The 22437-nt window shown below is 35.5% G+C and overlaps 1 protein-coding gene across 1 annotated transcript in view; it reads right to left on the reverse strand.

Annotated features, from left to right (window-relative positions):
- PLCE1 (phospholipase C epsilon 1) overlaps window positions 1–15737 on the reverse strand; it is a 111753-nt gene extending 96016 nt beyond the window's left edge. Inside the window, exon 1 of the mRNA XM_018910783.3 lies at window positions 14155–15737. Within this exon, the coding sequence (XP_018766328.2) occupies window positions 14155–15411 (1257 nt within the window). The 5' untranslated portion in view covers window positions 15412–15737. The remainder of the gene's footprint in view (window positions 1–14154) is intronic.
- Between the last annotated feature and the right edge of the window lie 6700 nt (window positions 15738–22437).

The raw sequence follows: 22437 nt of genomic DNA on the forward strand, positions 1-22437 counted from the left end.
CTGTATTGTATTTCAGCTCTTTCCTTGCCTTTTCATTAGCTAGTGGAACAATGACATAGCATGGTGATGACAATTGCATTTCACACGTGCATTGATTACATTGTATTTGAATAATCTGTTCCTTTTCAGACTCTAAGCACAAACTTGTTTTTATTAATCAAATCTGTAGTAAATATCACAGTATGAAAGACATTATGAAATACTTCCATTATTTTCTAATACTAAGTTTTGAAAAAGGTAATTTTAGATATTTTTAATTGCAGATATCTGGTCAGTCTGAAAAAAAAACAAGGGAGCTGTACTATCAGTCTTCCAGTAGATAACAGGATGTTACATTCCTTCATGTCCATAAAAGATCAAAAAATAAAAACTATTCATCAACATAACAGAAATTCTCTTTCAACCCACATCGACTGCTCCACTGGTTATCCCATACTATGGCTATTCCATAAACCATCCTGAGATGTGTATCATGAAGTCATTCCCACATGTAGCATTGTGTGCAAAGGGAAACATTTGATAGTGGTCATGCTCTTTACTGTATCTGCCTAATCTAGGATTTTAAATAGTCAAGTCACCTCTGCATTCACACCAACTAGCAATCTAACATTTTCAGAAGCACGGTTTTCTGCAGAAAATGATATTTAATGAAACTGTGCTCCCAATGGGTGGAAAAATGGAATTCTGACCTGCAGGCAAAGGCACCTGAACCCTGCTGTAGGACATGGATGCATGGGCTCAGGAAGGTTGCCCCAGCCTCACTTGCTGTGCCAGTGCAGACACAGAGCAACAGCCAATCTGTCGGCAAAGATCATGGCAAACACCTCATAATCTGCAATAAACCAGAGCCTGGAGAAAGATCTATCAGGTATGATCTCTGACTAGTTGGTACCCAATTTTAAACCATTAGAATTAATATTTGAAGTAGGGGAAAATGGTTTCATTACCATTTGGGCTTTGGAGTTTTTCTTCTAAGCATCCAGTTGTCTAATCAAACACCAGCGCCAAGTTTGGAATTCCATTTTGCCTCAAATTCAGTTTTCAGATTTTTTTTTTTCCTTGACTTCTGACTGGAGAAATATCCACCAATGCCAATTAAAAGTGATAATGCAGCAGAGAAAATAGATCAAGATTTGCAGTAAAACTGTATGAATTATTCTATCCACCAGAGGGCATATACCTCACATTTTTCTTCAAATATAGTACAATTTCAATGACAGGTGCAAAGATCAGATTTTTCCTGTTTCTTTTTCTCCTAATGTAAAAAAATTAATTATATTTTAGTATTCATACAGTTTCAACAAATGAAAATACCTGTTCTGTAACCACAGTATGGAAAAATTAGATAATTTCCACATATAAAATACACACAGTCCATCTATAAGCTGTTTTGAAACCTTAGCCTTTGCTCTCCTAGCAAGAGATGCTAACACAGTTCTGTTAGGAAAGTTACACCTGTAAAACTATCCTTGCAGAGATCTGGGTCAGCATAAATATAGTATAAGGATTCTTATCTAATGAAGCCTTATTGCCAAAAGGACTGCAGAAAGACAAATATTTTATCATCATGGGTATCATACCACATTCTCACAGTTACTCCTGATTATATATATATGTGCATGTATATATACATCCAAACCAGGTCAAATTGGAAATCAATGATGACAGTGATGCAGCAGCCCTGTCAATACTTTCAAAGAGTGTTTCAGTGAAACTCAGGCCCAAATTTTCAAACTGGACTCCTAAAAATCAAACCTGTAAATCCCTAAGACTTCTAACTGTTGCTGGTCTGATTATGAGGTTCACAGGGCAGTCAGCATCTTGAAAATCATGGTAGTTTTACAGGCAGACTAATTAGGAAATTTGTATGTCTAATTTAAACACACAATTTTGGCTGCAATATTTTCTGAATAGCACCAAAGTGTGAAGTCTAACTTCAGAAAAGTATAATGAGAATTACTGTATAAACAAAGCTTTCTCAAATCATCTCCCTCCGGTTTTCAGGACTCAACTCTGACAAATAGTTCCAACTTTCATGCTTCCATTGGCTGACATCGTCAGGCCAATTGCATCTGTCCATAGTATTAGGCTAAGTTCTCTGGGGGAAAGGTGGAAGTCTGCAAGTCTCTGGAAAGCACAGAGACTCAAACTAGCATCAGCAGTGTTAAATATTTTGATATGCCTCATCTTAGTCTTCTAAGAAACTTTGTTATTTTAAGCTTTCCAAAATTATGTGTCAATCTGTTTCATTATTTAATTTCATTTGTTGACCAGGTAAGAATTTGAAACCAATTTTTATCAAACTTGAGATTCCAACTCTTCTTGAAGATCTGCCTTTTCTAAACTAACAACCATTTTTTAAAAAGCAGGTCAGTTTATCAAATATTTTCCATAGCAAAAATGTTGTTGAGAAAAAAAACCTATAAAATATCATCTAATTAAAAACCCAAGAAGGTAGTAAAACTGCCAAACTACTGAGCCTTGCCACATATGCTTGGCCTTGTCACATCAAGCCTTGCCCAAGTGTCTCAATTCAAATGATTTTAAAATCAAATGATGACTGGTAATCTCTCTCCAAATTCTATTAATTTTCTTTACATTTCTACTTGAAAGTTCAAACTCTGTACACAACTATCGCGACAGCACTAGCACTGGTTTACCTACGACTTAGTTTCACAGAAAACCAGCAAATTTCTTAGTTCTGGTTAGGTTTCAAAACAAGATTTTGTTGGTTTTTGCTCTCTACATTTTTCAAGTCCCAAAACTCAAAGGACTCTTTGTCAACTATCTCTTTTATTTTCCTTCCAAGTTTTTCATAGAACACTGGCTCCTTTTCATTAGTTCTTTCAGTTAACTACCTTTCATATCCCATTAGCAAGTTCGCCCACTACTGTTAAATCAATTTCCATGTCTTTTACTTAATGAAAAAAGGGGTTTCAAAGCTTTTGTTCTCTTAGACCCACTGAGTCACAACCACATGGGTATGTCCCTGAATCTGCTTTCATCTTGGCTGTTGTTTTCCTAGTGGTTTTTTGCAGACTGGTGGAATTTAAATTCAGCAAGGATTAGAGGAATCTGGTCATCAATGCCTAATATAAATATTAATTAGCAAATACTTATTATTTCCTGATGAGTACAGTAGAAAAAAACCCCTTACAAAGGTACTGTGCTCTATCATAGTTTGATTTAGCTTTGGCCAAAAATACCAGCTCTTTAGGAAAGGAAATTGCAGTCTTAAACTGTAATAGTACAACCATTTGCATATCAATCACCCAATGTAAAGTTGGAATGCTGTTTACTAATCCTCACATAAAAAAAAAATCCCTAAAAAGAATATGGAAAAACAGAAGACAAAATAATATTTTAAACTGATATATAATAGCTAAAAATGGGACACATGCCACATGGGAATGTGAGCTTCACAAAGCTGGACTTATATAAGTAGGAATGCCCATTAATACCATGCAATTTCACAAAGAAGGAATTTCAGCTTTAAGTACTAGACTTGGCCCAATGTAGATTGTGAATATTACAAAAAAGTACTATCTAATAGTAGAGAACTGAAGAAAAATATATTGGGAAATTCTTTCCCTCTATAAAGAAAATGAAGAATAAAGGAGACTCCATCCAGACCACCAGTGTAGGGAATAGTAAGTGTGTTGAATGTAAGCTCAAGAATGGCACTAGAAGACAAGATCAGAAAACTATTTGATAGGTTTGATGTAAAAACAGCAAAGCTACTTAGGAGGAGTTATAAATAACTAGAATTTTCAAGGGAGAGAGGAAAATGCTTCCCCTTTCCTATCACTGAATTTAATGAGAATTCCCATGGAAACTTCCAAGGTTAGGAAGCCTTGAAAGACAGAGCAGATCTTGGAGTCAGCCGCCAAAAGGAACCTGGGGAGAAGGAGGCTGGAAAAGCCATAGAGAAACGAAGAGAGTGCAAACTGCATCGGTGAACATTTTTCAAATGGCAAGAGCTGGACTATATCCTGAGGTAAATACTGCTAGAGCTGGCATGTGTAGAAGACTGCAGAGCCCTTAAAATGGGAATGGAATCAAACCCACAAATGGGTAAATAAAATAGTTGAGGTACCTTGTCCAAGGGAGCAAATGTGTGCCCTGAGGTTCTGGAGCTGGGACCTTCACTACAGACCCAGCTCTTCCTCTGCTACTCACTGATACGGAACTCAGTGACCCAACAGTAAAGAATATTTAAAGCCCTCAATCCAGGAGACTGATCACGGGAGAAGACACGTTACCAACTGTCCCTGTGTACTTTTCTATCATGCCAGAGGGTGCAGACTAAATAAAGTCTGACTACTCAGCTTTCCGAGGAGGACTAAAACAGCACAAGGGACAGGTGCAGCTGGATGCCACAGAACAGCCTGCTACTCTAGAACAAAAAAAACTGGAGCAACAGGTGATCCTTCCACAATCCTACACAGAAAATACCTCAAATCTGAAGACAGGGAGCAATATTTTCATTATTATCTATATAAACACCTTCTGGGTTAGTAACTAAGTCATTCAAAGGTCTTGAAGAAAGACATCTGAAACGAGGACAAACACATCTATCTGCTCTCTATGTGGATAGGGAGTCAGTTCACCATGAACAATCCAGAAACAAAGAGTACTGAACAAGCCAGTTCTAATAGGCAGGTCATATATCAACTATTCCCTGTCTTCCCTGATACACCAGCCCTGCTTTATTCTGAAAATATATATCAAACTCAGTTTTAAAATTCCAAAGTTATTTGTATGATCACAAAAATGAATCTTTTATCTGTCCAAAACTTTTGGGGGTGGCAGGACAAATATGATGTAATGGTCTGGTAATTATGTAGATCATATACTAGATAAATCAAAATATCCTCATGCAAACACAAAAACTTGGAACTGTGTGAAAAATTCCATCACGCACACCCAAATTCTGCACACAAAGCTTTACCCTGGTGTTTCCGATGGCAATTCTGGTAATTCTTCTATTTCAAGTGAGCCCCTGGTGTAGCAAAAGCCCTGTAGTATGTGAAACACCTAGGTGTAGCAAACACTACTTCATCTCTTGAATTTCAGCATAACTCCATACTTGTAATGGTGTCCAACATATTTGTTGTACTCTTCCATCGTTTTCTAAAGGTAATTTAATTCTGAAACAAACCATTGATGCATTTATCTCCTCAGCAGCTGAACCACTGGGAGGAAAAACAGGAAACAGCTGGTCAAAACTGAAGTGTGATGAGAAATTTATTCAAAACTAGAAAAAATATGACTCAAAAGTGATCATCATTTACAAAGGCTGGATTTGCAGTTTTTAAAAACCAATTGCAAAGAATCACTGTGCAAGCTAAATTTCATATGCAATGATTTACAAATGCCTGCTAAAGATGAAAGAACTTTGTTGCTCAAATGCATTCCAACTATAATAAATGTCCATCCACAATCTGCTGGTTAAGAATGAAAAAAGAAACAAAATCCTTCTATTTCTGTACTTACAGTCAATAAGAAAATTAATACACTGCTTTTAAATATGGTTCATGTTATACTTCATGCTTATAGATAACCTCAGTCTTTTCTGCAGACCCAACCCTACTGAGTGACTTGGTGTGACCAGACCAAAAATTCCTTTATGCTGACAGCAAATCACTACATCTCAATGAAATGGTCACATAGCAAAAGGTTTTGCACTCTTGTAGCTCCCCTTGACTGTATTTTAATTAAGGTAAGTTTCAGAAGGACGTATAGGTAACCCAGAATACAAGTTACATTCCTAAAAGGGAAATATTCTGAATGCTCATAAAATAACATGTTTTCCCTTGAAAATACATACATTGACATACACAAGCCACCAATGCAATCCCAAGATTGCAAACAACAGGCAGGAAGTCCAGTGTTACAGCTCCCATGACAACAGCAATGTGCTTATATAAAGTAAAAAAATCCCACATATGCAAGGGTCAGAATTATAATGGCCTCAAGCATGCTGCAGGATGCTCTAAGTCTGCAAAGTTACTCAAGATAAACTCCTAATTTAAAACAGGAGACTGAGGACAGTTTGCTCTCTGGAGCATTTTTCTTGATCCAACACAAAATCACATTTAGAACAATTCTCCAGGCCTCAGATACATTTTTATGTTTTTGCTGAAAGACAAAGACATTCAGAATGATCATTAAGACTTTTATTCAGGCAAGAAGTAGTTCATAGTTGATTGGTTATATACATTTTTATTAAAAACTTGGGTTTTTCTTTGTTCTTATGCTCGTAACTCTAAAATTCCCTAATATTAATATTAATAACTGGTAGGTAAATTTGAAAGTGGGTTTCCACCCCCTCCCCTTCACTGGAAACTTACAGTGTATGTCACTTCTGCAGACTACAGTGCAGCACACAGCTACTGAGCTTGCTGAGGATAAAAGGAAATCTAGCCACAGCATATGGAGAGTGTTTGGGAGAAATTTATCTTCAAACTCTGAGTGAGCTCACTAACAACTAACTGCCTCTAAGTCTAGAGAACAGATGAGATCATCACTTGTTTGTAAAAGAGCTAGGACACAGATTCAAGTCCAGAAGCAGAGTTTCCAAGCTGTGTGATAACAGCATAAGCAACTGATGGGGACTGAAGGAACTTTTATTTATTAAGTTAATGATCCCACACCTGAGCTATATTACAAAGCATTACATATATTTATATAGGGAATATTTTTAGTATAAATCTGCAGTTTTAAAAGTGCTTAATCTAACCTTGTCTGTCATCTTGGCACACGTCTGTCTCTTAAAACATCTGACATGAAAATATGGTTCACTTGAACCCAATAGCTTCATTCTGCACATGCTTCTTTTTCTCCCTCCAAGTAACATTATCCCAATAGGAGATTTTAACCAGATTACAGTATGACCAGGATTTCACCCATTCTCTAATACTTGAAGGGAATTCCTAAACACTAAGAACTATGACTGCTGCAACATGAAACTGGAGCAGCTAATAATACATCTTTTGTTTTGTCCACTATTTACTAATGAAGGTCTGTATGCATTCTGATTACTTGAAAACAATATTTACTGTGTTGAGAGACTAGCATGAAAATAACCAGTACATAACAATCACTTTTAATCACTTTCAAAGAAGATTACATTATTTTACTGTGGATTCCAAGTCCAAATGGTAGCAACACTCAACAGGCATTACAGTTACTGGAAAAGCTAAGAGGAAAAACACCCTCTACTTTCATGAGAGTTCATTAGAATATTCAGAGTTCTGCAATAAGTGCAGGTGCTGATTTCAAGACAAAAATAAACTTTTTCTTTGCTTTTGCATGCTTCTGTGCTATCACAACAGCCTTCTCCGTAGGTCTCCATCTTCCAGTGTTTTCTATACTAAAAGCAAGTCTTCAGTCTCAGTTCAAAAATTAATATATCTGGTTACAGTTGAAAATATTAAACAAATTTTTACTTTCACACAATCTGCAAGACAATAGAAGCACTGTCTGATACTGTGTTTTACAGATAAATAACAGTGTCTAACTACATCATTGTCTAGTGAAATTATTAGGACAACAAAAATTTAAAAAAAAAAAAAAAAAGTGGCTACAAATTCCAGGGCTAAATATTTGTTTCCAGCGCTGCCCCACTTGGGGCATTCCTGATGAAGGCTGTGTGCTGTCACACTGCGCTGAGTCACCCTGGTTCCAGTGCTGCCCTGGTGGCATTAGCTCTGACTGGTGTGGGAGCACCCTCAGAGCCCCCTGTCACCTGATAGTCCAGCCCATACATACTTGGACAGTGCTTAATGGCCGTGTTATGTTCATTATTTCGACTTTTAGGTTGCCACTAGTCCATATTTTCAAGAAAATTTCACAACCAGAGAGCTCATAACTGTATGTTACCCAATCACTTTTCACGCACAGAAGAACCAAATAGCCTCATATCTTATGGAGGATGCCCTAGATATTGTGGCAAGAAAAATTTTCCAATAGACATTTTTCCTCTAAGTTGTTCTTGAAATATCATACTGGTAAGGTCTATGCCTACCAATTACTGTCAAGCCAAGCTTATTTCATTTTAGAAAAGTTTTTTTTTTTTAAATATTCTGAAAGATTGTAGAAAAGCAAGATAAATTAAAATGTATATGAAGTCTCATAAATTCAGATTTTAGTTATTCACTCACCAACAGAGTCATGTTTATATGGCACAGTTTTTATTAACTTACACCAGAGTAAACAACCCAACTTTTCAACAGCTCATACAGGTAATGGAGATAACTTAGTTTTAGCTGAGAAAGAATTCAGAAAAGTGTCCAACTCTAACACTCTAAAATGAACCCTTTAATGTGCTGCAGGGAGATTTTCTAAACCAGACCTTCATGCTTCTTTACAGTTAATGAACAGTCACTAGAAGGAAAGTCAGAAAATGTGGAAAAACTGAAAGCATAATATAATGCTCCTGCCAAGACTCCCACACTATTGGCTCTAAATACCTAAGTGTGGTCACAGCTAAAACTTATTGTTCATAATTTGGCCCAAAGTTGTTAAAGGTATAAGGCAACTGTAAAATAATACAAAATATTAAGCAATTTAGCTCAATCCCTATCACATTATGGTAGTAAAATGACTTCTACAGACAGAGGGTAAATTTTCTGGTTTTAAAGCTAGCCTTTAAAGCTGGAGTAACTCAACCCAAAGCAAATACAAGTATAAAGCTTCATTTTTAAAAGTTCAATTTATTTTTACAGTACTTACTGAAGGGAAAACATAATTTCATGCCTATTTGGCTCTTCTCCTCCTTTCCTGATTTTTTTCCAAATAGTCAATTCTGCTCATTAACTTTTTTCTTCAAACAAAGAAATGAGAAATACTGGGTCCAGGTAGAATAAAAACCTGCTTGTCCTTTTTACCATAAGTAAATAAAACTTTATGTCTAAAAAGCTCAATGGCATTTTAACAGGCAAAATAATCATGCACAGTCAGATAAAAAATTATTGTTAGAGTGGAGAAACACTCCAACCACTTGCAGATTATTTGCTTTATGTCATTATTTCCTGTAAATTCCTTTCAGCATGCTAGACTAGAAATTTTATTTCAAAATGGAAAGCTCAAAAATCTCAAAAAAAGCTCAAATCCGCCTGTAGTCCACATCACAGAATCACAAAGTAGCCTTTTTTTGTGAAATACAAGTACAGCATAAATGTCAGCCAGAAGAGCAATGTTACATTTCACGTATGCAGGGGAAACTGAGGGTAGAGTAAAAGTCCATTTAAAAAATTCCATCTTTTAAAATATATAGCAAGAAGTACTTGTGTGGGAAAACACATAATTCTAAAAGAAAGATGGTATGACAGCAAACCCAGACCTGAAATTCCTACAGAAATAATTACAAACAACTCAGAAGTGAAAGTCAGTAATAATTTATTTTTTTAGACTACTTTGTGGGTTGTGAATCTCACAGAGTTTGGCAGAATAACTGTACTAATAAGACTCGTGTCCAGGTGATTTCATGTGGACACTCTGCAAGCTTTCTAACAAATCAGATCAGTCATGTGACTGAAACACAGCACATAAACAGGAACTCTTATGCTGCTTATTAATACTAGTACAGAGGGTAATCAAATGCTTTCCAGTTTTTCTTTCACTTCTTAAGAATCAATATGGGCCTCTTCATTATATAAATTATGTTTTGATTACACTGGGAAAGTGTATTTCCCAAAATACTACTAGATATAAAAGAGGGTTACACTCTTTGTTCTGATAAATATTGACAATTAAAGGTTACAATTAACTCAACACCTGAGAAAAACAACCCAAAAATGTTCTTACACACACACAGCAGTACTAACCCTTCCTTTGTTCATTTGCAGTAACAAGTTCCTGCATTTGGTTAATGCAACTGTTGTTGAAATGGCCTAAGCAGACATTATTTCCACGACTGATAGTGAAATACTCAATCTATCTATATTTTCAGAAATAACACAAAAGCATGCACTGACTAGAACTGCTGATACAGCTCTGGAAGGGAGGAGGCCAGCAGAGGGAGGGAACTGAGATCTCTCTACAGGTTCACAATTAAAATCAATATTTATATTAATTACAAAATGTTTACTGTAATTAAGAATCTATTAGGAATTTAAAATCAATTATAAACAACAATTAAAATACTATCTATTAAACAGAAAACAACTTGTGCCTAGCTCTATTTTTAAAAAAATATCCAAGATGACTGTTTTAGATTCCACATTAATAAAAATTTTTAAATATAGATTTTTATAAAATTTCTACAAAAAAATATTTTTTTCCCTTCGAATATTTTTTCTCTCCTGAACTTTTTGTTAACAGACACCATCAAATGATTATAGCTCAACTTTATAGAAATAAAGAAATCTTAACACACAACTCCTCATATTAGCCATGCATATCACAAATCTTTGCGTTACATTCATTTAACACAGGAGTCAAACAAACACCATGGATACTACAGGGGAAAAAACCAAAAGCTGATGCTAACAAATGCTGAACTACTATACCAAATCATTACATGAATGATGAAAAACTCCCACAGGGTAAATTATTACAGAATCACTATTCTCCATGGGAACAGACATGGAGCAATTAATATTTTCTTTAATTGTTGCCTAATTAGTATTTGGCATTTTAGTAACTTAGCAACTATGAACAATGTCAGGTATATTAGAGTGCTAACTTCCATCTGAGCAGAGTTGAGCAAGGCAGCAGAGTTCTTGCTTCTTAAAGCTCAAACTACTGGCACCAGGAATGTAATGACACAGCAGAGATAGTACTGACGCCTACAAAAAAAGCTTAACTAAAGAATTTAGCTATTATGCACTGCAACTATGTTGTTGCAGCTGCCATCTGCAGATCTTGAGGTCACTTACATAGCTGGAGAGAATCACTCTGTGAAAGTCTAGTGAGCTGCCCAGATTTCTTATCTAAGTCAATGGTGGACAGGTTTACTTTTGTCACATTACTTTATCACCATGGCAAAACCACCACCATATCAGCAAAACACAAAGTGTATTTCAGCTCTATGATCCTTACATCTCACAGATCCCAGAAACTCTGACTCTGGGAATTAGTCAGACTGCTAACAGTGCAGCTGAGCTGAACCCAAGCAGTGGATCCCTGCTCAAGCAAAGCCAACACCAGAGCCTGCACTCTCAGGATCTGTTTTATAGCAAACTCTTTGCACTTGTGACTCCCTTAATATGTACTAATGTGAGGGGTTTGCACTGTTCCAACACAGACAAGCAGATGGCTCCTGAACAGATACAACAGCCGTGTTACACACACCCATCTGATAAGGGTAAATGCTGCACTGTATTTAGCTACAAAAGCTAAGTGCAAAATTAGAAAAAATATTCAAGATCAAGATCTTCTCTTTTCATACAACACATACATTAAATCCAGAGGCATCTAAGGCTGTATATTAAATACCTATCAACAGAATAATGTGCTACATGAAGAAAAACGTAACATGTATTATCTACATAGTGCAAATCCTTAGGCCCACCTCGCTGTGTAGAGGAAGAAAAAAGAAAAAAAATCACTTAACCAAATGACAGTTCAGTGCCTTTCCTTTATTAGAGCTAGAATTTTTATGTAAGGGATATGCACAAATGAGACCCACATTTTCCTACTTTAAAATATAAAGGTCTCTATTGTTCCATGTTACACCAGTACTGCTATGAAAACTTAATTTCTCCAACTTTTTTTTCCTCTTGAAGAACAGAACTACTGTTCATTTAGCTGTTCCAAACAGAATGCATGCTCAAAGGGTGAGATAAGGGGAAAGGAAGAACAAATTACCACATTCATTTACTACTTTTTCCTTCTTCCTTTGATTATTAGCATGAAAGATTCCTACAAATGCCCATAATTCATTAAATTATTTTAACCCAGTTCATACATTCAATAGGTCCATATATTTGTGACATCCATTAAGTTAATTTCTATGTTTGTATAAATCCATCTAAAATGCTAATAATATAAGCCATAAACACATACAAATATTATTGCAGAAACAATATACGACACTGAAATAACAAGAAAACAATGCTAAGAGAACTTGATGCATGTTGTACATAAGGAGATTATATACAAAGGTTGATAAGAAGAAAAACAGTTTTAGTGTCCATTTGGATGAAGAAAGACTTAGAAACATGTGGTTTTAAACTGAAGAAAACATTCTGTGCATTGTAGTTATTCAAAGTGCTTTACAGTGCCTGTTTATCTTTTGCTGACTTGGAGACAGAACTTCTTCTATTTAAACAATTATTCAGTGAATACTCACTACTTTTGTTTCTGAGTTCATATATATAGACAACAAAAAAATCTTCAAATTATAGCTCTCCCACCCAAAAATGCTGTGTGTTGTGTATTATACAGCGTTGGTGGAAAGTGGTTAAACAGGCAAGCATGATAAAAACTAAGGAACTCAAGTCAAATTGGAAATGTCCAGTGAAAAAATATGAACACATCCTTCAGCTATCTCAGCTACAAAACACTGTCTCATCTCTCCCCCATAAAACTTACAATGACACTTAAATGCACCATGCATACACCATGTTAAGTAAACCCACAGAATTATATTCACCCCTTCGTGGGACAGTGATCACGCACTCTTCACTGCATCTGCTGTCCCAGCAAGTTTGTACTTCCACTGACCAGTGTGGTGAAGTTCACAACAATCAACCACAAAGCTCTGCAACCTGGTAAAAAACCTGACATACACACGTTTATAGAACTCTTCAATTAACTATATAAATGGAAAAACACTAATTTCTAGAAGGACATGAAGATATTACAAGAGGGCACAACTGTCATGGAGTCAAAGTCCTCTCTTCCCTTATCACTGACAGAATTTCATATTTGTTTGATCAATTTTACTGTAGGATTCTGTGATCTTACATGAATGTAAATGATAGATTAATATGTAAATTTTTCTCCATTTCAGTCCCAGTGAAAGCTGTTGAAGACTCTGAGCAATAATTGCTAGAAAATTCTTCAAGAAGAGATTTCCATTTATTCAGGACCAATTTATAAGCATAGTTTATATGACAACACACTCCTTTACCTTGATTATTTTTCCCTCCCTCAAGCTTATTCATACATTTTAACAGAGAAAAACTACAGCTCCTTTTTTGCTAAGCTCAGTAATCAGTGGTTGAAATCTTTTATAGATCACATCAACAACTATTTAATTTCTACCAGCACAGAAAATCTTTTACTACTTAAAATAATTAAGAATGTCCTTAAAATCTTAAAATAATAACAGTGTGCTATGTAAATTCTATAAAATAATTTATGCATTCATAACTTCATTCTAAACTTGGATTTATTTGCATTACACAAGAAAACACAAACCAGGGCAGTATCAGCACATAAATGTATATTATTCAAGTATAACTTGTTTTATTATTGTAAAATAGGTGTAAAAGAAATAGAAACACCTTCAACTTGGGGAAATTCTATGCTTTCCTTTCCTGAGCAACAAATTTTCCACTGTAATCTAATACTCTCATATATAATGCTATTAATATATTTATGAACAACTATATTATCAATATATCCATCAAATATTTATACATACATATATGTTATATATATTAAAATGTGTAGAACTATAATATATAATTATACACCTATCATACATATGGAAAAATATAAATGTATATTACCTTTTCTATTTACAATATAAATACCTATAAAATGCAAATATTTTTTATCCTGTGTATAGGTGTGTTATATTCTTAAATGCAAAGACCATTTATCAAGAAATAAATTTATTCATAAATCTAGGTATAAACATTTACCTATGCACATTTTATACTGATATTGTATATGTATATATATATATATATATATATATATATATATATATATATATATATAATTTATACACATATACTTATAGACATATTTACCACGTGTCTATTTTAAACCAAAAGAATTTTAGAGGATGGCAATACATTTTTCTAAAAAGCAGTGTCCAGCATAAGGTTGTTCAGTGTGGGTAAGTGAAATATCCCATTCAGTGTTACTAAGCATTCACTATTTGAAGCCACTTTTTTAATGGAATGGTCATCATATTTTCAAAAAAAACAAGGAAACAAAACACAAAAAAAAAAAACCATATGAAAAGCTTACCTCATACCATAAAGACTTCTCAGGACAGGAATTAAATTTCCATTTTATTAGGGACTGAATTACAGTTAGCTGTTCTGTTGTAATCCTAGAAAGGTTCATGCCACTGTTGTTTCTCCTTTGCTCAACATAATTCCAAGCAACAGTTCCTATGTGCCCTGATGGTAAAGTCCTAAAAATTGCTCTTGTTCCAGTATAAACTGATTTTTTAACCTCTTTATCATTTTTACAGAAACGTCTTATTAATAGCGTCGAACGTTCCTTTTTGTTTCTAAAAAAATCCTCTTCCAGCTCTTCTTCACAGTTATCATTGCAGTCCTCAAAATGGCTCAGAAAGGGCTTTGAGGGCATTCTTCCAGTAAAGTTATTTCCACAGAAGTTGTGACCTGAACACGCCACTTTAACCCTTCGTGGTGCTCTTTCCAGACATAAGAACTTATCCTTTAAAGCGTCTTCATACAACTGCTGTCCATTTTTATTCTCACGATTATTTGTCAACTGCATTATGCTGCAAGTGCAGGCTGGGGAACCAGTGGTGTTACCATCACCATCACTCATGGGCTGCAAGCAGTCATCCAAAAGGAAGCTGTTGTGTAAACCACACAAAGCCTTTGATATATTCCTTTCACTAGCACAATGTAAGTGAAAAAAGGCCACTTTATCAGGATCACTGCTGTCATTCTTATTTACTGCTGTCTGGCTTCTTAATGAAGGTCCATTCATTTTCAGCTGAATTTCAGCAAGCATGGCTCTTTCCAGAGAAACAGGAATTCCAGTTTCCAGGCATGCCTCTTTCCCTGATAAAGGAGCACAAGATTGATACAACTGGCTGCAGGAGATATTGCTCTTGTAGTTTTTCTGTACAATGTTACAGTTAATGTTAAGAAATTCCACTGAATCAGAGATGGAGCTGTTCCTCTCCCAGAAGTTTTCATTACTCTTGTCGTTAGCCAGTTGTTCTTTGGCCAGAGGGAATATTTTAGGCACTGAGCCCTGAAGACTTTCTTCTTCAAGTCTGTGTAAGTAAGACCGATTGTGTGTGGTTTGCCTTCCTGAATTGGCTGTATGTCTTCTTATAACACTGGTGTCCAAAGCATTTTCAGTATTTTCATCTCCAGCTGACTGGGCAGCTATCACTTTACCCTGTACCACAGAGAGGAGAACAGACGCTGTCATCTCCTCAGAGGTCATCTTGACACAGTCTCTAGCTGCTGGATGTGTGCTGGGGATGGGGGTAGGACCTTCCCCACCAATCCTCATGCCATGATTTCAGTGAAATGAAAGCTGAAGAATCAGGGAACACATGGTAAAATATATAATGACTGCTTGCTCTTTTTGCACCAACGTTTACAAAAAATTAATTGTTTTTACTGTTGGGCTGCTAGGCTTTCCCAAACTTGGATTACTGGCTTGAGACATTAACATTTTTAAACCAGTTCTTTATTATGACACAGCCATTCAGCTGGACTGTCTCCACAATTAATTCTTCTGTCATATATAGCCCACACACCGTTGCCTCAGATTGTAGATGACCAAACACGTACTCCATGTCACAGATGCATCGCCCCACAGGGCACCCACAAAGTTGTTTTCCTGTAAAGAAAAGACATATGTATGGTGAACAGCATTCATGGCACAAAATCCATCCTCACAACTACAAACACAAGAACACACGATAATTGTACTGAGACCAAGAGAATTCCAAAATACACATTTAAATCTGTCTTAAAATTTCACAAAAGAATTTTGGAACATCACTGTCATGTTTTACATATTTAAATAGCCTTCTCCACTTCACTATGGAAGGCCACATGACTGCAGAAAACTAATTAGTCTGAAGCTGTAACAAGGAAATTGGACACATAAATAAAAAGGGAAAAAAGAAAATGTATTTTCCATATTTTTTCTGACTCATAGCCAGGATAAAACATTTTGAAGAACACAATCAATTTAAATCAACATTGTCTTTTAAAATTATCCTTTTCATGTTCAGAAGCACAACTACAATTGTTTTGGTGTTACATGGTTTTTGCTTTCCTTAAACTGTATGCTGTTACCATGAAATCATAAAGAAAACATTGTATTTTTGCCAAAAGTTTACAACTGAAAAAGCATGGAGACAGATTAGAGTAAAACTGAAACAGAAACAATCTTCTGACTCCTTTCCTTGTACATCTTAAGCTAAAAAGCTAACCTGCCATTCAACACTGTCATTAATTCTCAACTACCTTCCAGCAAGCAGCACAGTAGAAATAAATCTTGTATTATTAAATAAATCATGTTTTATTAAAACTATGGAAAATGTAGACAGTTAATATTAAGGCCTACATTTACTAGAACAGTCTAAATTCAATAGAAACAAGCAAAATAAAAAAAAACCTTTAAAGTTTAAAAAATAGCAGAAAACTTTAAAGCAAAAAATAGCAGAAAACTAAGGCAAATGATGAAATCAGTGTTTCAGCTACACATAATAATTAAATCATCCATAGTGGATAGAATTAGAAATTATGGGGGGCATAAAAAGCAGAAAAGCTCAATGATTAATTTGAAGTGTAAAATCTATTTTGATATTCTTCTCAAGTAATTATGATTAACAATTTTATTTTAATCCATTTTAGAGTGGCAGCTTTCATTTTTTCTTGATTACTAACCTTCACCAAAAGCAGTCTGGCACTAATCAAAATTAAACACAATCATTAGCTCACGGGATATTTGACATCCCATTTTCCCACCAAATTAAATTCATAAATGTAACTAAATGCATCATTTTTGCTAGGGTGAACAAAAGGTCACAAGAAAAAAAAAAAAAAGGAAAAACAAATTTAAGAGAAGTTACATTTTGCTACAAATCTGTGGCTTAAAAGCTTGCAAGGCCAGGAACAGCACTATTTCTTAATATGATAACTACCACAGGTACGTGGAAAAAAAATGCAATTTCATACTTCAGTCAAGATTTCAATTTTACTGGTTTAACAACAGGGAGGGTGACAAAGGAAAGTGACACAGAGAACAAAGAGCCACAAGTTTTACATTCTCCACCCATTACAATGCGCACGTGGCATGCCAGATCAGAGTCCAGGTGGTAAACTCAGATCCTGTACTAGAGAGATTTAGCACCAGAAAAGAAAATAACAGCCCCAGTTTATACAAAAGTTGTGTAGAAGGAGACAGCAGTTGTTCAATGGTGTGGTGAGCTTGGGTCTTAAGACAGAGTCACGATACCAACACAACTCACAGAGCACCCTATGACTTACTGCAACAGCTCAGCTGTAGAGCACATACAATGAAAAGGGAACACGCATGCAATTTTTACAGTCTACATTCTCTGGTAGTCCCTCTACCTTTAAACTGTACCCTGAAATTGATTTTAATCCACTTTCTTCAACCTCACCTATTTCACTTTAAAAAGAACAAAAAAACCCCACACTACCATCAACATGCACACAAAAGAAGGAAAGCACTTCAGCAGTTTTCTTACTGTACCATTTCCTATCCCTCTTCCCTGTCCTTCCTCTTCAAATACACAGATGACAGCTTACAACACTTTTTGACACTACACACTTGATGGAGACCATCTTATTTTTTCTGGCAACCAGTGGCCTTTCAGTCCAAACCTACATAAAATGATGCTGATCAAAGGAGAAAGATTTAGAAAGGAGAAGCAGCTGATATTTTTCTTGATCTCCTTAGTTTCTTTCTTGCTATATCAAGTAACAATAATTCTTTGTAAAAGGTATAAAACATGTCTATTAGTAGTTGTCTTCAGCACTGATTTTTCAAGAATTCTGTGATCTATCAAAATATCTTAATCTACTGATTTATCTTTCCTGCCACTATGATATATACATAAATGTACTCCCTGTATTATTCCTAAGTCAAGAATAAAAATTAATGGATTGGATTGTCACTGCAAGTATTATACCTCTTATTACACTTGTTACTAAATTAAATTCTAAAAAAATACCACTCTACTGTGCAAAAAGACAACATTATGCAACTTTAACATCTCACAATGACTTTAAGATCATGAAATTGACCGTGTATGTTAAATTACATTGGGTTTTTTTATGAAGAAACTTTAAAAAAGAAAAATAATCACATCACTGATTTGCTTCTGTAAGTAGAAATTTACTAAAACCAGAAGCCCATTTAAATCCCTGACTATCCAAAAAGCCCATTCACAGACTAGGACTGAACTTTTACAATCCTCCTTCCTACTACATAATTTTCCCATCTCTCTCTACACCAAAGCTTTTCCACATTCTCCCCAAACAGCTTCTCTCAGACCTTTTTCTTTTCTCTAGAAATTATCTCAGATCTCCCTCAACATTGCTTTTTTGGTCACCTCTCTCCTGAGCTGCTGAGGCCACACACCTCTGCATTCTCTCCTCACCCATTCTCTCTACCAGAATTACTATTCTCTATCTGTGCCTATTTGAAATCCAATTCCTCAAGAATAATGTCTGCATAAGAAGCTCCCACTGCATGTCCAGCTGTTCCCATCCTCTTGTGATCACTGCAATGTGACTGCAATGCAAATGTGATCCATCTCAAGAATCTTTTTACTCAAGTTACTTCACAGCTAAAGTATTTTCCTAATCTAATTCATAGTATGGTTGAAGTAATGTGCTACAATAGCATAAGGGAGAAAATGAGCAACATAGGGAATGGGAGAAAATGCTTCCTAATGTGGTTTACACATTTCTGCAATTTGCAAACATAATTTGATGTTTCAGCTATGTCAATCTAGCAGGTAGCTGCCACCAAAACTGGTAAGACTTAGGCCTCTCCTCAGTCTTCTCTTTTTGACCCCACTCCTGCCACCTCTCATTCTCCACATTCTCTCATTTGGAGATCATGAATCCACAGAGTTAAACTGATTCACCTGGCTGATAGGTCACAAAATTATTCTTTTCATCCAAACAAACTGACTCACTCTGTAGCCACATAATCACATAATCTTCCATGAAAAGAAAATATTAGGAATGCCTGATAGGGACCACACATCTCAGAAGAAGCTTCAGTTTAGATCATGTTTGTTAGGATGTCTAAATGCACCCTGAAATTCTTCTAAGTCTGGCATGTGTAGTGTATGATGCAAAACCTCATGAGATAGCAAGTAAATACCACATTGGCAGAGCTTCTGATCTACAGACAACTGCAAAAATATCTGAAGTTGTGGCTCTGCTGAACAGATGACAGGGGTTTCATGTGTCCTCAGTTATACTCTTCTCAGTGTCTGCTTTCCACTGCAATCAACAGATTTCAATTCGGTGTGCACAGCAAATTCCTGAAACTGATGGAATTCATTACACACTCTATGAAGTGTGTTAACACAGTGTCATAAATGCTATCAAGTAAAAATCTCACAACCTCAACCCAGAAAACTGTATTTCGTATCTTACTGTAGAATTGCAGAATTGTCACTCCCTGCAGCTTCCTTTACTTGCCTGTCTGCATGTGGGTCACCAAAGCCTAGATCCTCATATAAAATCCTCAAACATATACAGGCATATAAAGAAACTGAAATTGTTCAAAAGCATACTCTTCCCATTGTACATCCACACTGATTTAGTTTACAGTTAAATTTGAATATAAAAGCACATGAAATAGACAGCAAAGCACTGTATTCAATACATGCTGGCATTTTCTAAAGCCACTAGATTAGCTGATGAAATCCATTAATAATGACACTGGTTCATTTTACAAGGCCTAAGTTATGTCAGAAATGTAACATGCTCCTTCAATCAGTAAAGGAAAGTAAAAATATAAGAAATTAGATCCAGCATTAGTGAATCATTGTGGATGCAGAGGTCAGCCAACAAAGACAAATGAGCAATTAAAATAAACAACCTGGCAACCATTCAGCACTTGCATTCTCAGAATGTATTAAGTCTGAAAAAATGTGACACAAAAGTAATTTGTCTACTTTTTTTTTTCCATTTACACTGACTGCATACACTTCAAGACTTCAAGTACAAGCTGGTTCTTATTAGTATTAATAACAATTAATATCAACATTTAATGATTTCTTAATCCCCAGATATCTGGACCTGAATTCTTCAACAGTCTAGGCAAAACATCCAACATAATCAAAGACTACAAAATTTACTATCAGTTTAAGCTGTAACTCATTACTCAGTCTGTAGTCAGACAGAATTCTGCTTCAGTGAAAACAAAATATAGCATGTTGAACTTAGAAAAGGCATATGAAGACCAGAACCATCACGTGATGTGGTTAAGTTAGAAAGCCCTCAATTCTAGGCTGTCAAAGGAAAAGATGATCATGTAAATGTTTGAGGATGCTGTTTGGACTGTGGGAACAAGTAGCAACTGCAAGAGGGGCAAGTAAGGGATGGGTGTCAAGGTGAAGACGGAGATTGTTAAGAGAAGCTGGGTGCTGTCAGTGATGCCGAATGCAATTCTGTATGTGTGATGTCCTGGGAGCTGCACAGGAAATTCAGTGAATGCCTGGTAGGGTCAGGATTATGAGTGCAGAGAATAAGGAGGACTGAAACAGATTCATGACATTACTAAACATATACTGTGGTTTCCATGGGCTAAGTGCTATTGAACTGAGACAGATAGTAATTCAAAACAGCTAAAGGGAACTGCAAGAACCCTGAGAATCCTCCCCTCTACCCTGGCCACACTGGGACATTTACAACTATTTCTTCAACATTCATCCTACATGCCATGTATACAAGGTAACTATCTATCCTAAGCAAAAGACATTTCAGCATACAAAATACCCACCAACAACCAAGCGATTTTATTAATTATTTCCAATTACTATTATTTACATAGTATCCAAGGCATAATCAATCAGTTACTGAGAGATTCTTGGGAAAATACAGAAAATAATTTGGCATAGTAAGTGGATATAAAACTATTGATCATCTTTGTCACATCACCCCAACAACTATACTTGACAACTATAATCCCAGCTCAAGCTCTTGAAGAGAAAACTGATTTATGAGGAAAATGTTTTGTATATTAGAACTATCCATTTACAATTAAAAAAGAATAATGAGCTTAGTTTTTTAGTATATAAGCTATAGTTTGTTCCAGACCAATACCTTAAACAGAGTAAGAAACCACATTTATTAGGTCCTCTTTAATTTATGCTTTATCATGCACACTATTAGTTTTTCATTACAGTGTTTTATGTCAGAAACAAGCAGGAGATACTATCACAATAACAGGGCACCACCATGTCATCACCATTTTCTAAACTTCACTTCTCCCTAGGGGACTGTGGGCAAACAGTAAAGAGGAAATAGCTAGACTCTTAAGAATCACTCAAGATGTGCACAAATCCTATTTGAACAGTTGGAAGCAAGTTATAACAACATTTGATTTGGCAAAGCGCATCATTCAGAACTTCAGATTTACCACCAGCATCTGTGTTTCAACAACAAAAAAATCTCGAAGAACTACAGTATTTATATGTCCTGTCAAGTTAGAGTCTTTTTTCTAATTTCTAGAATACTTATCAAAACATAATTGTGTATTAGATATCTCAAACTATGCAAATGTCTGCCAGATGGTGAACCCTCTCAATTGCCTCATCATTCATCACTCCATCAGGGAGAATGTGAAGCTTCTGCCGGATACCAGCTCCACTCTTCATTTCTTTACAGGAATTCCTTTTCTGCCAACAAGATGCACAGAGATAAGCCAAAACTGCATTTATCTCACTGTCAGGATCAGTTCTGTATTTCTTTCTAGATCTGACCTGCAATGAGCTGTTTAAATAAACTTTCTGTTTAGTGGTTACTTGAATTTCATGCTAAGTGACCTTATCTGGAAGCTGTAATTCTATCATTGATGCTTGGACGGACAAGCCCTTCTACCTGAGATGCACAACTCCAGCTGTTAAAGGCAGAAAAATTCTTCTCCATATTTGAACAAGTACTTCTGGAATAACTTTCCTTAATTTTTTGAGGAACTTGAAAACAGTCTTAAACGCATAAAAAAGATTTTCAAGCACTGAGTCACTCACAGAGAAACAAAGTGCAGTACAATTAAGAACAACAATCTTCAAGGCACAGAATTCAACAGACTTGTCACTGGTAAGTAGATCTCTTAGAAAGATTAGACAAAATATAAAGGAAAAGAAAATGACTGACAATTAATAAACTATATCATACAAAAGAAAAGGATAAATAATGCTTATACAGAAGAAAAATAAGAAAGACAGTGAGAAATTTTTTTTTAAAAGCATGTGAAAAACAAATGCACTAGTGCATCAGAATTTAAGATCTGAAAATTTAAAAAGTAATC

The sequence above is a fragment of the Serinus canaria genome, chromosome 6, assembly GCF_022539315.1.
Source record: "Serinus canaria isolate serCan28SL12 chromosome 6, serCan2020, whole genome shotgun sequence".
In the NCBI taxonomy this organism is placed as follows: domain Eukaryota; kingdom Metazoa; phylum Chordata; class Aves; order Passeriformes; family Fringillidae; genus Serinus; species Serinus canaria.